The sequence below is a fragment of the Acanthopagrus latus genome, chromosome 1, assembly GCF_904848185.1.
Source record: "Acanthopagrus latus isolate v.2019 chromosome 1, fAcaLat1.1, whole genome shotgun sequence".
Taxonomy (NCBI): Eukaryota; Metazoa; Chordata; class Actinopteri; order Spariformes; family Sparidae; genus Acanthopagrus; species Acanthopagrus latus.
The window spans coordinates 28,340,895-28,357,322 of NC_051039.1; the positions used below are offsets into that span (position 1 = coordinate 28,340,895).

The 16,428-nt window shown below is 39.8% G+C and overlaps 1 protein-coding gene across 2 annotated transcripts; it reads right to left on the bottom strand.

Annotated features, from left to right (window-relative positions):
• Positions 1-931: 931 nt before the first annotated feature.
• On the bottom strand, positions 932-16,092 carry ppp1r12c (protein phosphatase 1, regulatory subunit 12C). Of its 2 annotated transcripts, none has more exons than XM_037094387.1 (20): positions 15,731-16,092; positions 13,262-13,436; positions 12,033-12,163; positions 11,498-11,616; positions 10,771-10,930; positions 10,484-10,628; positions 10,278-10,352; positions 10,107-10,171; positions 9,727-9,839; positions 9,560-9,627; positions 8,772-8,911; positions 8,461-8,548; positions 7,737-7,854; positions 6,705-6,820; positions 5,763-5,815; positions 5,129-5,168; positions 4,219-4,332; positions 3,889-3,939; positions 3,471-3,521; positions 932-2,217 (listed from the first exon to the last, which is right to left on the bottom strand). In XM_037094387.1, exons 1-20 carry the CDS (start codon positions 15,937-15,939, stop codon positions 2,131-2,133), a joined length of 2,118 nt encoding a protein of 705 aa, XP_036950282.1. In that variant the 5' UTR covers positions 15,940-16,092; the 3' UTR covers positions 932-2,130. The 2 variants fall into 2 exon arrangements, with proteins under 2 accessions (XP_036950282.1, XP_036950291.1); XM_037094396.1 differs by having other exon boundaries at positions 4,228-4,332; positions 15,731-16,091.
• Positions 16,093-16,428: the final 336 nt, after the last annotated feature.

The window sequence follows — 16,428 nt, forward strand, 5'->3', positions numbered from 1 at the left end:
GATGTGGGCATTTAGAAGCCAGGGAGGGTTTCATGAGAATATGCTATTATGTTGCATCATGGGAAATGTAGACTTTCATTACAGACTAAAATTGTTTGGCTTGGATCTACAACATTACTTTTTATATCTGTATCGTCTGAATCTCCCAACTTTGTGGAGGTGCAATGCTAAATAGGCTGTCTTGCATATACATTTAACTGAATATCTCAAACCCTGTTGGAAGAATCCAATTTAAAAATAGATTTAGATAATTACCCTTTTCATTTTCTGCTGCATTACACTTTCACCTCACATTTTGTGAGTCAAATATTGTACTTTTTACTCCAGTATGTTTCATTTATTTATTCAGTTACTTTGCATACTGCATTCTGCTTCAATGCAAAAAATAGTATTAGTATAGTATTCTTGATTTATTGTAGTGCCATTTGGATTCAAAACCGATGACACCTGATTCTGATGAGCACAACTGAATATCTGATCGAATAATCAGCTAGGTTGATAGTGAGTCACCCCTTAGTATACAGTATAAACATACATGTGAATACATGTATACATTTCTTTTACTTGTACTTTGAATACTTCGGTACATGTATTGCTAGGAAATTACTTTTGATTATATAAATAGTAAAAATTAAATAATTATATCAGTTTTTACAGATTTTTTACTAAGATGTATGGAGTGGGACACTTTACAGCTGAAACATAAACTTGGAGCTGAGCTCTCTGGTGGACAGACTATGTACTGGCTCTTATGGCTTAACAGTTTCTTAAATACCAAAAATACCTTCAACATAGTCACCAAAATGATAATGAGATAAGCAATAAGTCAATATGTGCATCTATAGTTAGTTCTACAGTTACAGTTATACAGCTGTATCTACTTAAGTGACCATATTTTCCATGGAAAGTCACTATAAAGTACAACAGAGCCTTGATAATGTATGCCCATACTGTATTTTATACTTAACAGTGTACATTTACCAAAGAAAAATAGAAATATCACTTAGAAATGTATATTGAAAGGCACAGCATCAAAATACAATTGGACATGCAGGTTTTTTCTCTAAAGTTGGAGTAAACATTCAGAAGTTGACCCATCTGGCCTGTCTGTTGGGTGGTAACAGCCGTCCGTCACAGGGTGAATACTTAGTTTACAGGTCGTTGCTGTCAGAAGCGTCCAGTCAAAATGGCAAAGTGAAATTTTCTACTTACTCCCAGTACTAAGGCTAGAGCATGCATTCTCCTCACCCTCTTTAAGATCTGTCGACTGTAACAAACAGTTACTGTAAAAACCCATCTGAACACGAGCTGTGCCTGACGTCCACCATTAGCACCCAAACCTCTCTCTCATTTTTAGAAACAGAGACCACAACTACACCTTTACATCACTCTCAGAACAGATGGCCCCTGTACATAAATATACATATTAAATATACATTCGGAGGAGCAGGGAGAGATGAGCATGCAGATTTGGTCCACCTATTCAGCAGTCAGCCAAAACAGAAAGCAACCCAACACTCATCCTGAGAACACTGACCACTGGAGTTTACCCCAAAGGACATGCAAAACTGGGGCTGGTTTTTGGCACATGTAAGTCTTCTGTACTACATTTTTTTTTAGTTTTTTTTTTTATAGTAACCAACCCCTACACCTGACTGGCATTTTTATGTCTCCATCCCTTCAGAGGTCAAGAAAAGCTATCTAAAACATTACTGTGAGCTCACACTGTGCATGGCTTTAGGTATCTTAATACAGATTTTATACAAAGTCTCAGAAAAGCTAAGCACATTAAAATATTCCAGTTAAAAAAATACAACAATAAAAACTTAATATAAAAGTGGATGTGAACAGGATCATCCTGTCAGTCCACAGGAGGTGCAGTTCAGCTTGTTATACAGTAGATCTGCCAAAACATAAAGGCCCATAAACAGACTTATAACCCTGAAATCTACACGTTGTTCCAGTTACTGTTGAATGTGCTGTGCAGATGTTTGATGCTGTCGTCTCCCATCCTGGTTTGTGTCTTCTGAGTTGGGCAAAAGAAGAATGTAATACTTTTTATCTGTGTGTGTGTGTGTGTGTGTGTGTGTGTGTGTGTGTGTGTGTGCGCATGCGCATGTGTTTTAAGGTTCATCTTGAGAGTTTGCTGATGACTCGAATGAGGGCGGCGTTTTCATCCTTGAGCCTCTGGTTGTCTGCTTTGAGGTCCCCCAGAACCTATAAAACATCATCAAACATTTATTAGGATTCCAGCTATTCTTCCAAGAGTCGTCAGATATATTAACATTACTTTAATAGACAACAGACACAAACAAGTAGAACACTCAAAATCAGTGTGTACAACAAATCCTGAGATTGTTGAGATTGTCCCCCCAGAGAATTCTGCAAACTTCAGGCATGTGAAAACTATTTCAGATCTCTATGGGGCTGTTGCTTGGTGCTCAGTGTCTGACAAGATTAGCTGTGTTTGGAGGTTAAGCTAAACTGCAGATTTCTGGTCATCTTATCTAATGACAACTTCAGTTACTAGATGTCTTGCAAAACAAGAACCACACTTACTAAATATATCATTAGACATTTGCCTTGTGACATTGAGACTCTGCTCTTTAACCATTAAATTGAATGTTTTACTCCTTTTGATGTTACCAGAGGTGGTCTTTGTTTCAGGAGAGGCAACCCACGTCTGCTGTAAAAACACTGCAGGAACGCTTACCAGTAAAAAACTTACAAAAATCTGTGTTTTTATGACCTTTGGCCACAGGTGACCAGTGTTAGGGGTAATGCATTACAGAGATACTCTTCAAATAATGCAGTATTTACTTGTGTTTTCAATAAAGTAATCCATTACAGAAAGTATTTCACCATATTTCTCATTTCCACAAAAACAACAAAAGGTGCAACTCAGCTAGAAAGATGTCAGAGAGCAGACGCCGGTTCATTGTTCACACGTTTAAAGATGATGTAATGTATACTGTAAACTACGTGCTGCAAACATTGCCTATATAAGCATGTATTCTTGTTTTCAACAAGAAAACAAGTCACTTTTCTCAGTAGGAGACCGTGATCCGTTACTTTTAAATGACAGTAATCTTGTTACATAGAAAGTTGCTCTGGAACGTAATGTTTCCCAACACTGCAGAAGACTGAACAATATACAGTGCTAACTTATCTACAGTACTGACAAACTGACCATATTTGCTCCCTGCTGTGCTTGTAGCACAACGATAAAAACATGGTGGCTACAACCGATCGCTTCTGTTGGTCAATAACTCCTTTTCTAACATCAAAATGAGCCGAGGCATATTACATGTATTACATTAGTTTTAAACGTATAATAATGTTGTAAAAATGTGCCCTCCTGCTAAACTGTGTGAATCCCTATTAATGCCAATCCAATAGCCAGAAGAGTCAGTCAGGTTAAATCAGTCACCAGTACAGTAAGTAATGAGTGTTGCAGTGGACTCGTGTACCTTTAGCTCATCTTCTAGTTCCACTGCTTTCCTCTGGAGGGCCAACTTCTCCTGTGAACAACAGTTTGAATGTCATAAACTGCTGCTGTTATTTATAGAACCCTGTGAAACTTCTTCTAATGTAAGTGACATTTTGGCTTCATGCTCTGCTGAACTTGGATAGCTGTTGATATGCAGCCACTTTAAATAAACTCAAATAAATGCACTGAAGACGTCACACTTCACAGTTCAAAGCACAAGAACAGGAAATGGTAGCTCTGTTCAATGTGTAAAATTTACTTCTACATCTTTACATGTAAAACATTCTACTCGCTGACTGAGAAAAAAAAATCCAATTTAATTTCAAAAATTTCAATTTAACTGGTAGAACTAGTACAATTAGTATATATGTATAAAGAACATTAAAGAGCAAACTTACAAATCTGTCCAGTTCCAGCAGGGCTGGTCTGTCTGTGTTGCCCTCTTGACTCTGCCACAGAGAGAAACACTATCATGTGCACATATTCTCAATTTAATCAGAGTTAAAAAATAAATAAATAAATAAATAAAACGAGCAAATTAAGATTGTGATTGATCTATGATTTTACAGAGTGGATAACTGAACTGAAAATGAAAAATAAAACAACAATTAAAGACTTCACACACTCTCCTCAAAACTGTCAGCACCCATATAGCACTCACTCACCCACACACACACAAACACACAACACACACAGACAGATTTAAAAGATGAGATATAGAAGCAAACCTGCCGAACCTGTCGGAGTCGCTCTAGCTCCACTTTGTTTTGGCTGAGCTGCAGCTCCATCTCCTGCAGCTTGTCCTTTAGAGCCAGATTCTCCTGCAGTACTTTGAAGTACAGCTAGTGGGAAACGCATGCACAGACCATGAGAAACTGAAGATGATATGATCCTCTGAATGCTTCTATTTTTGTGTCATGCACACAAAAAGCTTAACTCTCAATGGGTTAACACAACACCAAAAGCAAAGTAGCATCAGTCAAACATTTAATTTAATTACAAAATTCCAGATTATTTTGCAGGTAAGTATTGAACTGTTATTGTGATTTTTCTTTCTCAATATTGGCAAACAACACCAGGTTTTTCAAAGAAAAAGCATACATGGAGGATGTTTTAGTTTAAGTACATACATTACATCTTGTAGACGGGCAGCAAATGAAAAAAGTGAACCTCATTCGCAATTTCATCAAGCTTGCACAACAAACAAAGTCTGTCCTCCACTATAGTGGCTTAAAATATGTCTGTTTCTAAGGATAAAGGTAATAATCCTGAACAGAACTGGGCAAATAAGAATATTTATCTTCAGGCAAAATTATACTACAGTGTAGCTACTCTTTATTGTAAGTGTTGCTTTAGCAGTATATGAACAGACCATTTTACTCTTCACATGAGAAAATATTTCACTCCTGTTCTCCTGGATTTCACAAAGCAAACTGTTCTGGAAAATGAACGACAAATTGTTCAAATACATACAGTTGGAAATAGCTTGGTTGCTACTCAAGTAAAGCCTGTTTCTGTTCATTTTTCTTTAAAGCCTGTTGGCTATCATGCCTGTCCTGGTTTGTCTCGCTCTAGGCCCTTACTTGTGTTATTCAGGTATGTGTGAGCTTTTCTGTGAGAAGAGGGTCAGACACGTACCGTTCTGTAGTCACCAGACAGATCTCCCAATTGTCTCTCACTGCAGAGAAACATGAGACACCTTTAAAGCCCTGTCAGAGAATCCTCCACAGAAACAAATGATTACATATATATCTTGTTAAAAGGGTACCGCTCCTGTCCTGGATATAAGACTACATTTAGTTTCCAACTCAAACAGGCAAGTGCACAAACAAATTCAGAGAAGCCTTTTTTAAACAGTCTTTCCGTGCAGCTCTTCAAAAACCTTCAGCTTGACAACTTAAAGGTCACACAAGTCAGAATATGATCAGCCTGAACCCAGTTGAATGTTTCTGTCCACTGTGCTGAATGATGTACATGCAGACACAAATGTGATGTGGACATTCAAAGCCTCCAGTGCACACAGAGAAGTGATTTATCAGTGAAGGAGACCTCCACATTAAAAAAACAATTCATAGTCATATTCACATTCATAGACTGTAATTGTTACAAGGAGAGAAGGAAAATATGTAATTTTTAAGGATTTTTTACCAGATAATTGATGATAATGATAATTTGCTGAGGAAAAGAAGAGCATTTTCTAAATGTCGTAAAACATGTCTGGAGGGAATCTTTTAGGACTGGGACCAAACAGCAAGACAATAACAACACTCACTTGTTAGGAGTGTTACTGTTTGTGTCGTCCGAATGAGCATCCTCATCTTCATTCTGCAGAAAAAAAGGGTTCAGTTTGTCAGCTACATAGCACTGCACTTTGGACATGAGTTTACCAGCAGTGTCAGCTGAAATAATACACACCAGAGGGCAAATCATTTCACACGAATCTGATACTTCTCTATGTGATGTTCAAAGATGAGTAAAACCACACTGTCTGGCATCTCTGTTGTAGGTCTCTGCTAAACATGACTCTGAAATCATTTTAAGCATGTAGAATGTAGTAGCTCTGCGGCACATTGTATTCATTATACCATCAACCATTTGCTCTCCCTCTCTTGTTTCCCATTAAATCATCTTACCCCACACTCTCTGATAGTCTCATATGCTATCTGTATCCAGCATTGAACCAGCATTTTATTAAAGGTGTATGATATTCACACTGATACTCACATACTCAAACCCACCACTGCATGTGTTTAACTGTAATTAAATAAGAGTGTTTTACACACCTTTAAGCATCATTTTATACACGTTTCCCTAATTTTAGCCTGACATATGTGTAATCAATTCTAAAAGGAGGTTTGGCTGCACAGCATGAGTTTAAGGAGGTTTAAAAGAAAGCTTAAACTCTTTTGGTGGTAGAACTATGACACATGCGATTTCACTAGAAACACATGTAAACCTCATGACTTCCAGTCAGCAAAGTTCTCTTCTTTGAAAAAAAGTGTTTGTATTGAGTATTCAGTTGTGTCGTGGCAATGAGGAAGTGGTTTGGATGGCCTCTCCCCGACTTTCACACTCACATACAGCTGCAAAACATGAGCAAATGCAGGAACTGGTTTGCTGATGCCACAATTAAAGCAAACCTTTGCCATGGCTTTTTGACACTGAACTGTATGCCATGTTTGTTATGATGTAAGGTTGATGCAATCTTTCTTACCTCTCCACCTGGCTGAACGATGCCCGTGGAGCGTCTCTCCCTCCTCCCTCTCCTCCTGTCCCTTACTCCAAGGCGCCTATCTCCCTCTGGCTCCTCCTGCTTCACTGGGTCTGTATCTGAAACACATGAAGGTGGACAAAAAAAACTCTTATGGGACTTCTGGTTAGGCCAAAAATTAAACTAACCATGTCCCATGCCCCGGTGGATATTTAGAAGAGAGCAAATAACATCTTGTTTCAGTGAGACAGTAGCTCAGTTCAAGATTAATCTAAGCAGTCATCAGGTAGATTAGGTCCCAAATGTAAATTTCTGCCTCAGATTAACATGAAAAACATGATATTTTTGGCCTTGTGAAACATGAGTTAAGTAAGCAGAAAATATTCAAATATTCTTTCTTAAAAATAATTAAGAAAGAAAATTAATTGCAATTAATTTAAAGAGTTGACAACTAACTGATCAGTTGTTGTAGCACTATTGATGAGAGATTACTGGTTTCACATGGAGAACCATGGTGTCAATCCGATTAGACCAGAAAACATTCAGTTCCCCATCATATAAAAACTTAACAAAACAAGGGTGGAGTCAGGTTGAGTGAGTTGTGTACTTTCGAGAAAGACACATCTCAGAGGATGAGTATGACAGCCACCCTGGCGGACAAATCACACATAACACTACATCCTTAGCAGCAGTAGCCCTTAACGCCCATATGAGAAAACCTCACTTCCTATCTAAACTATCCTGAAGACCACTCCACCCAAAGTCTACATCATGTTTTCTTATTTTGTCCTCTTGTTTTACAGTAAACAGAAGTGGGCCTCCAACCAAATGGTGTGACAGGCAAACAACACATATCTGATACTGATTTATGACTAGCTGTGCTGCATTTGTGATCATGGCTACTTTGTTTGCTATCTTGACTTATAACAAGGTACTGTTTTAGAGACATTTGCCCCCAGAAAACACTACAGCTGGTGAAACAACAGAAGTAGGTAATACATTTTGGAGGTCATGAACAATTTAATCCTCACTCACCTCTTTCAGCAGGCGTGACAGTTACAATAGGGCTAACAGGCTGTATGTTGCGAAGTGGTTGATCTGCAGCTTTAGGCATGGTCTTCTCTGCTTCTTTCAAGTCTGTAAGAGTCACACCCTGCCAACACACAGCAAAACAAAACACTCATTTTATTTGTATATATCTAAGTATATTTATATATCTATCAAAGCAACCTGGGCTTCAATAACCTTAAGTATTGAGTATTGGGTGCATAACTGAACATAGTTTATAGCAGGTCTTTCTGATTATAACTTTTTGTTAAATGGACTTTCATTTTATGTGTTATGAACCTAGAATATGAGTTTTACTTTTTGAATTTACTAATGGAAAATATAGATATATATTATGTTTTCAATATACGTATGTTTGTATTAGGGATGCACCAATTGGGCCGATACTGTGCTCATATACTCCAAAAAAATTCATCAATGCCACTATATTGCATTCAGTCTTTATCCAGGTGATAAACATTGAGACTCTGAATATAGACGGATGAAAGAGGTGAGAAGCGACTGACGCACAGAAAAACGAGTAAGCGATACAGGGAGATGATCCCCTGTTTTTGGATACAAAAAGTTGTTTACTGATAGAGGGGTTGTCAATTTTTTTTTTTGCATAATTATAAAAATAACAGAAAAGAGAATCAATAGGAGTTGTTGCATCATAAATCCTAACGACCCCCCAATCACTAGTAAGCAGTACCTGTGTAGAGCGGCGTGACTGCCGCATCAGTCGTGAGCGAGCTTTCCTCTGAGACTCAGACTCTTCATCTCTGGCTGGAGCCTGGAACCTAAACACACATACATCCGCAGCCTATATATTATACAAATATATACATTCTGACCTTATTCACCATACACCTGTATGAAATTATCTATGTAAAACAGGTAAACATATTTCAGAAAAAGGTTTTTGTTTTTTTGTATTGTTTGGGTACAGCATAAAAAAATTAACTGGTGTTGAGAAAAATATAGCTTTTGTACTTCTGTTCAAATCACACTGTTGTTTCTTACTGTTGTTTCTTGCGCTTGTCAGTGTTGGGAGTGTTGGGGCTCTCAGCCATGTTCTCCCTCGTCTGAGGAGTGGGTTGGACTCTGGCAGTGCGGTTTGCCTTGTCCTGCTCTTTCAACTCATCATCCTTCTCCTCTGGTGTCTGTACCACATAAGACACAAGAGAAAGTGCCTTAAGTTAAACTGTAATCAACTATCGCTTATTAAAATTCTGATTTATCTCACCACTGGGAAATCATAATAAATGTCAACATGCTGTTCAGATTAGTCTTTTTGACTGACATGCTTAAATCAAGACCAAAAGCATTCAAGAGGGGTGTGTCTGAGACCTCTGATGAAATTCTGGGTGTGTTGGCAGCTATGTGGGCTGAACCGCTCAGATTAAATGAACTGATTAGAAAAGTATTCACACTGAAATACATGTACTTCCTGATTGGGGGATATTCATAACTGCTGTTGGTTTTGAAATCCCACTTACATTAGAGACTCTATTGCACACTGGCTTTTTTTCTGAATCCACAATGACAAACCTTGATACTTATGTGAGGTTGCCTTGTTTTTTTGTTTTTTTTTAACTTATTCAACAAATTACTTTTTATTACTAATTTAAGACACTCACAAATTTGCAAGAGTACCTCAGGTGAGCTTAAACCATTGAAATGTTGATGAGATTTAAAGAATTTCCATCCAGCTTTTCTACATTCTACTTCATAATGTGAGTAACAACCCTTGGCTGTGAAAGAAAGTAACCTATTGTGTGTCATCCTGGATTATACTGTGTGATTTGTACCTTGTCAGCAGAGCTGACTGTGGATGTGGTTACACTTTCAGTGTCTGGACTGGACAAGGTGGAGCTTTCTGAAAAAACAGAACCAGCATCTTATGCACTATCACACACAAATACAGTTACAGTATGTAGAATATCTACTCAAAGTTTAAACACAGTGGCTGGTTTACCAGGGCTGCTCTCCTTCTCCTCACTCAGCTCCAGGCCTCCTGAAACACCCCTCTCTTTAGACTGGTCCTGCACATTCATCTTGTCTTTGCTGCTCATTCTGCATACTGAGCTCCTGGAAGACAATACATGGAAACAGATGTTGGCACTGAGGGCACTATGTTGATGCCATGGCACGTTTTATCTCATCATTTGTTATTTGCCCACAGTATGTTTGGTTAGGTCATAGGTGTTACTAGGAGTAAGGCATTTTCCATTTGAACATTTCTGTTAATGTAATGTCAGGGTTAATACATGCATTTGGTCACATATAAGAATGATTGGAAGTTTTTAATTGGGAAGATTGTAATATATTTAGGATGAATTACAGATGAATACTAACCTCCGCTTTTTATTTTGTGTGTTCGGAGCTGTGGAGCCTTGTTGGTTTTGCCTATCCAATATGGACTTTTCATTGTGCCAATGAAAGAGAGAGAGAGGCAGTTGTCAGTGATCTTTTAAATCACATAAATTACATGTATATAATACCACGTAAAGACAAACACTTTCTCACTTTGGCTTGTTTCTGTGATAACTCCTCCAGGAGCTCCTCAACACTTTCATCAGCTACATCGAACGGTGTCTGACCCTAAAAAATACCAAAATGCATCTTGATAAATGCATGCATGTCATGATAAATTAACTTCCTGTGAATGAAATTACAGGCCAAACACAGATGTGTGACATGATGAGAAAAGTTTTTCTATTTTTGGGCCTCACCCCATTGCTGCGGGCCTCCATATTGCACAGCTGCTCAGCCAGAATGCGACAGGCCTCCCCCTGACCCCAGTGTGCTGCAGCGTGGAGAGGTGTCCAGCCATCAAAGTCCACAGCTGACACATCCAACCCACACTGACACAGTATCCTGGATAACACAACAGCAAGGTGATAACAGTGGATGAGACAATGTGGGCCCCGTTACAGACTTGAAAAAGACAATGGCAATTCTGAGTTCAAATATAACACAGATCGATTATAAAAAAAATAAACGGTCAGGAGATGCTTACTTAAGGGCCTCTACATAGCCTTTGGCAGCAGCAACATGCAGTGGGGTGGCCCCAGTCCTAGGGTGTTGTAAATCACTAGGTGGGCCTTCATTCAGCCAGGTCCGGGCATCTGACATCATTTGCTCCTCCTCCATCCGCTTGGCTGCCTCCAAGTCCACACCTAGTCACAAAGAGGAAATGTCAAATACATAGCTGCCCTAGCAGCAGCAGAGGGAGGAGGGACCAGTGATGTCACACAGCTCAGGCACATCAATTAGGCCAGTAGTCTAAAACTCATGTTTTTAAAGGTTATAACTGCAGATTCTTTTTACAGAGATGTAAGAGATGGCTAACTCTAAAAATGGTGCTGCAATTGTGATTAGAAAAATAAACTTATCAAGCAAAAAATGTATATTTATTTTCCTCTTCACATTTTTGTATAAATGTAAGACTAATATTAGTTAATATGGCATTGGCCCCAACAAACAGTAATCATCAGTCATCGTTATCAACCCAGAAATTCCTCTCTTATAATGCTTCTATTTAGTAGCAGGGTTTAAATGTCTTGCTGAGGCTCTTTTTTGCCCCCTTCCTTACACAACTGCTTCAGTAACTCTTAATGTCCTCCAGGAAAGGTTGTTGTGACAAAGTGCAGCATATCCCAGAACAAGCTGAAACAAATGCTGAAACATCGTGTTTTTCTTTTTTTTGGGGGGGGGGGGGCATAGTTGTGAAAAATGGCCCTCACCCTGTCTAAGAGTGTAATCCTGAAGAAGTGACTCAGTGCTCTCATCCAGAGCAATGTCCAGAGGAACGTCACCGTCACAGTTCACAGCAGAGAGAGAAGCGCCTTCCTGCAATAGGAAACTGACAAACACAGACAGAGTGAGAATCCATTTCCCAGTAAAAATGTTTACAAAGTCTTCAGCAGGACAACAAACTATGAATACAGAGCTAAAGCTATCACACTATTTATATTTGGGGTTCAAATACATTCAATATTCAAAGTGAAATCAAAAAACGTATTCCGTGACAACGAACGTGATATTGTAGAAAAAACTTGCATCAATTGTTAAATCAACTGAGTTGCATGCGTGCGTGTTCCAGGCAAGCCCACTCATGCTTTAGCTGACTTGTTGTCCTGCCAAACACGACAACAATGTTAGTATTGTTGAATGCAGAAATACTCTGGCACCAACGCTGCATTGTGGCAAAGAGTAGTGTTTCTTACAGCTGTTACGCTGCTGTATTCTGCTAACTATAGGGACATGAATACTACACACTCTGCGATGTCACGGTAGCCGCAGGAAGCAGCAACATGCAGCGGCGTCCATCCCTCGCTGTCAACCTGGTTCACATTGGCACTGTGGTCCAAAAGGAAGGCTACCATCTCCATGCTGCCATCTATGCAGGCCTGTGCAGAAGAGGAGAGAACTAAAATAACCACCTGGTGTTGTATGCCTCTTTCAACCAGTTTAGTTGCAGTTTAAATCCATGTACATCCAAACTCATATGTAGTGAAGACTTTGAAGGTATTAAATACAAGGTATTAATGGTAGTTCTTGGTGAGATAGAAGACTACTGCTGTGTGTCTATTAGTGTGTAAGATCATTGAGAGAAACAAAAAAAACTGTCCAATTCCTTGTATGTGTTCACATGTTTGATCAATAAAACTGATTCTCACAGAACACGAAGAAGCAACACATTATAAAATACACATGCACATGTTCCACACTCCACATAAGATCTAATCAGTCAACACAGTGGACACTGAGATTGAAAGTCACAAATTCACAATCTGAACAAATGTGAAATATTGACACAATCTCCCCTTCTGTTCCTGAGTTATGGTATTGAATAATGGCTAGGAAGTGTTTTTGCATTACATCATGATGTTACTGTGAAGTTGACCTTTTGCATATAAAATGCCATCACTCCATAATTGTATCCTATCAGACATTTTTGTGAAATATTGTGATTGTGAGAGTGAAATCACTGGCAGAATGTCTGTTGTCTTCTCTATGACACCATGTATTCTCTACTCTATTAACTAGCTGTGAGATCCATGATACAGCTTTCTTCCAAACCACTCGGAATTGTTATTCCCTTGCTTATCAAAACATGTCCTTAACAATACTTCCTGATGAATGTATACGGTCACACATTAACTCATTAACTCTTAAAGGCAAAATATGCTTACACATTACCTTCCTTTAACTAACAGGGAATGAAAGTAACCATATGGTTTGTTAGTTAGCTAATGTAGCAATTGAGTATGATAAGCATGAGTGACATAATGTGATGAGTTTTTCACAAGAGAGTAAAATATGGGGACTTTGATTATTTACTTTCTAGCACTGTTTCTCACCAACTAGTCAACAATGTAGCATAGAATGAGGATGCAGAAGGACTGAGAGAAGATGTCATGATGGTTACCTTACATTCGGCTATGTTACTGTATGTTAATACAGTATTTCTCATTCATTTCATCATCAACCAATAAATTCCTCACCTGGTGGAGAGCTGTGATTCCATCTGCGTTGGAGCAGTTGATAATATCTGCCACATCCTCCCCGTTCCTCATTTTGGTCTCTTTAGCCTCCATCAGCATCATTTGGGCCTCCTCTGTGTCCCCGCTGGCACACGCAGCCAGAAACTCTGCAGCTCTGTCAAATCTCACCCTTTTCCTGAAGACAGAGGATACAAGTAGCTAGGTGAATTCACTTCTTGGCTGTTGTAGCTATTCTGCCAGTTTAAAAAGGAGCATGTCTTATAGCACAAGCGTGTTTGATCCAGGGAGTAGGCAAAAAAGAAACCTTACAACACTGCTGCAGTAGCCCTATAGGAAAAGCCAAAGTGATGTGATGAGACAGAGGGGTTGAGTTACAGCACAAGGCTGGCAATATTAGATTTCTAACTGTCACCATCACCTTAAAAAGACTAAAACCAAGGTGACACTGCCTCTCTCCATCATCTAATGTTTTCAAATATCCCTACCCCTTCTGTGGATCTGACTCCCAAGGCCATTCTTGCCTACTGAAGAAAGTCATCTCAAAAAAGCGAGACACAAATTTTAAGTTTGTTTTCAAAAAGATCCAGAAAATTCTATAAAATGGCGGGGCAATGTAGTGCAAATGAAATTCAAACAGAATTAAATGAATTTATTCATTTCTTAGGGACTCACAGCCAGCAGGGAATTTGGTGTGCTAGTGATTATGTAAGTCTGCACTTCAAAATGATGTATGTGGGACAGACTCCAAGTAACCCACAGTAGACATCATGTTACTGAAGAAACATCTCACATAGTGCGGCTCACTGATGTGCTTTAGTAGTTTTTGGACAATAATGGAACACTCAGTGCGCAGTAAACAGCAGATACCTGTCGGATCAATTTAATGGTGTTTTTAAAGCTTGTTGAAAATGATAAAAATATACAATAACACATAAGTTATTTTTACATGGTCATTTCTCAAAAGTCCAGCGCTTGAGATTTTGATTGATCTACAAGCGCCATTAGCTCAGTCTGCAGGGACTGGAAAGTTGTCAGTTTAAGACTTGCTTGGATCACCCTATACCGAGTGTGGACTGAGAGGTGTCAATTCACCTCCTGAGCACTGCCGAGGTGCCATTGAGCAAGGCACCAGACCCCTAACAGCCACCTCGCTCTAAAACCTTTCCATTAATGCTTGTGTATAGGTCCCGTATGTGCATGTCTGTGTATTTTGGCCCCGTGTTTGCAAAAGTAAAACAACAGAGTAAAAAGGGATTCATCAAATACATCTTCTTCTTCAGTAGTTTGCCCTACATGCTTAAAAGGGGAGGGTGAGGGGAGGGCTATTAAAGTGGTTGCAATCTGCAGCCTCAATACTAGATGACACTAAATCCTACACATATGGACTCATACAAATACAACATTTTCTCAATCACCAGTTATGACCAACTAGGAGGTGTCACAGTGTCTGTATCTTCAGAGACTCTGCCTTCTGCCTGTATTTTTCTTTTTTTTTTTTCTTTTTTTTTTTGGTTTAGGACATTTCTGGGCATCAACCTTTGGGCAGTGAGTGAGCAGCCCCCAACTAATAACATTGTAAAGGATGTGCCAGCGGGACTTAACCAAAACATAGCGGCCAGGTGGCAGATCTTAAGCATGCAATCTAGAGGGGGCTACAAAAACAGAGGACAGGGGGAGGAGTGGCCAAATTTCAATGTTTTCAGACCATACAGTAGACATGTTTATAGTCATACTGCTGCAACATTTGTGACAGTTGAGTGTACAGTGGGCACCAGTCGCAAATGTTGCAACCCTATGAATGACAGTATGACAAGTATTTCAAAATAAGGTCGGTCCTAAATACCATGGCATTTGAAAAGGTGAGAGGTGAAGGCAAGCAGGACAAGAACAAGCAGATCCTCAATAAGACAAAAAAGATTAGCAGGCCAGCATTATTTACATAGCACATTTCTTCCACAGGGCAACACAATGTGTTTTAACTTGATAATACAATCGTAACACCCACCATGGAAGTGCAAGTACAGACGATTCATATGCACAACAGGTGTTGGTGCAATTGTACAAGAATCAGAGCAGAATATACGAATATTACGCGCGTGCGCACACACAAGCACACACACATAACTTAGCCATAGACTGTTGTGAAGGTTTTAAACCTGCTGTTTAAGTGTTCGGTGTCAGGGCCTCTCTCAGGGCTACAGACAACAAGCACCACCAGCTTACTAGGGCTTAAGACATGACAACTGAACACTGACGCGTTCAGCAAGGAACTGAACATTGAGAGCTTCATTAAACAGCAGCAGCTGGCGGGCTACTGTAATGTACTGTAAGATGTGTCTGTCATTTTGTCCACCCCCCCATCCAAGCCCACGCACAACATTCCTCCTTTAGCATCTGCAGATGTTTAAGCTAAGCTAGCTTGCTGTTGGCTGGGCGTTATAAAGAAACTGACAGGAGACGTTTCCTCACCGTCGCTTGAGGAGTGGGCTGCTTTCCTCTCTGCCCACAGAGCCTGGCTGGTCCCTAAGCGGGTCGCTGAGCTCGGCCTCCGGCTCCCCTGATCCGTTCTCGGCATTTCCCCGGCACCTCCGCCTAGCCACGGCCGACGCCTTGTCGGTGCAGGAGCCGTCCCATCGCTTCAGCTGCTCCCGCCGCTTGGCCCTCGCCGAGTCCCCCATTATTTATCCGAGGAGGAGTGTGTTTTTAAAAATGCAACATTCGCTGGCAGAGAAAGACACACCCTCCATGTGTATACTTTCACTTCCTGGTTCTTGCTGGATGTGGAGGAAGCCTCGGCTCGTGCTCGTAGGCGTCGGGAGCGCGCAGAGCTGCTCAGGCTTGTCTGCGTGACGTCACCATCGCTGCTCTGTAGTAGACCCCGGAGAGGAAATGCAGAAATAACTGGGCATTGTGTACAATACACAGAAAACAGTACATGTCCGGTTGTTGTGCAAATTCTGAGACTCTGGTCAGCTTTGTCTTTACATTATTACATTACATTACATTAAAACGTACATGATTTTAAATCATTTCGTAAGGCTGTTTATATAAATATCTTATACCGTAGTTGTAAATCATAAAGAAGTCTTTGCTGTCCAGATGCTCTAAGACTTTTTTTTTTTCAGAAAAAGGTCAGAGGTCAACTGGAGCTTCTTCCTGCAAAAGCG

Bases quoted from the DNA above. Each gene is read 5' to 3' on its own strand.
- ppp1r12c (XM_037094387.1), bottom strand. From the start codon at position 15,939: ATGGGGGACTCGGCGAGGGCCAAGCGGCGGGAGCAGCTGAAGCGATGG. The intron at 3,522-3,888 runs GTAAGTTTGCTC...TGTTGTTCACAG, and splicing joins TGCTGGAACTGGACAGATTT to GAGAAGTTGGCCCTCCAGAG. The intron at 2,218-3,470 runs GTACACGAGTCC...GATGTTTTATAG, and splicing joins AACTAGAAGATGAGCTAAAG to GTTCTGGGGGACCTCAAAGC.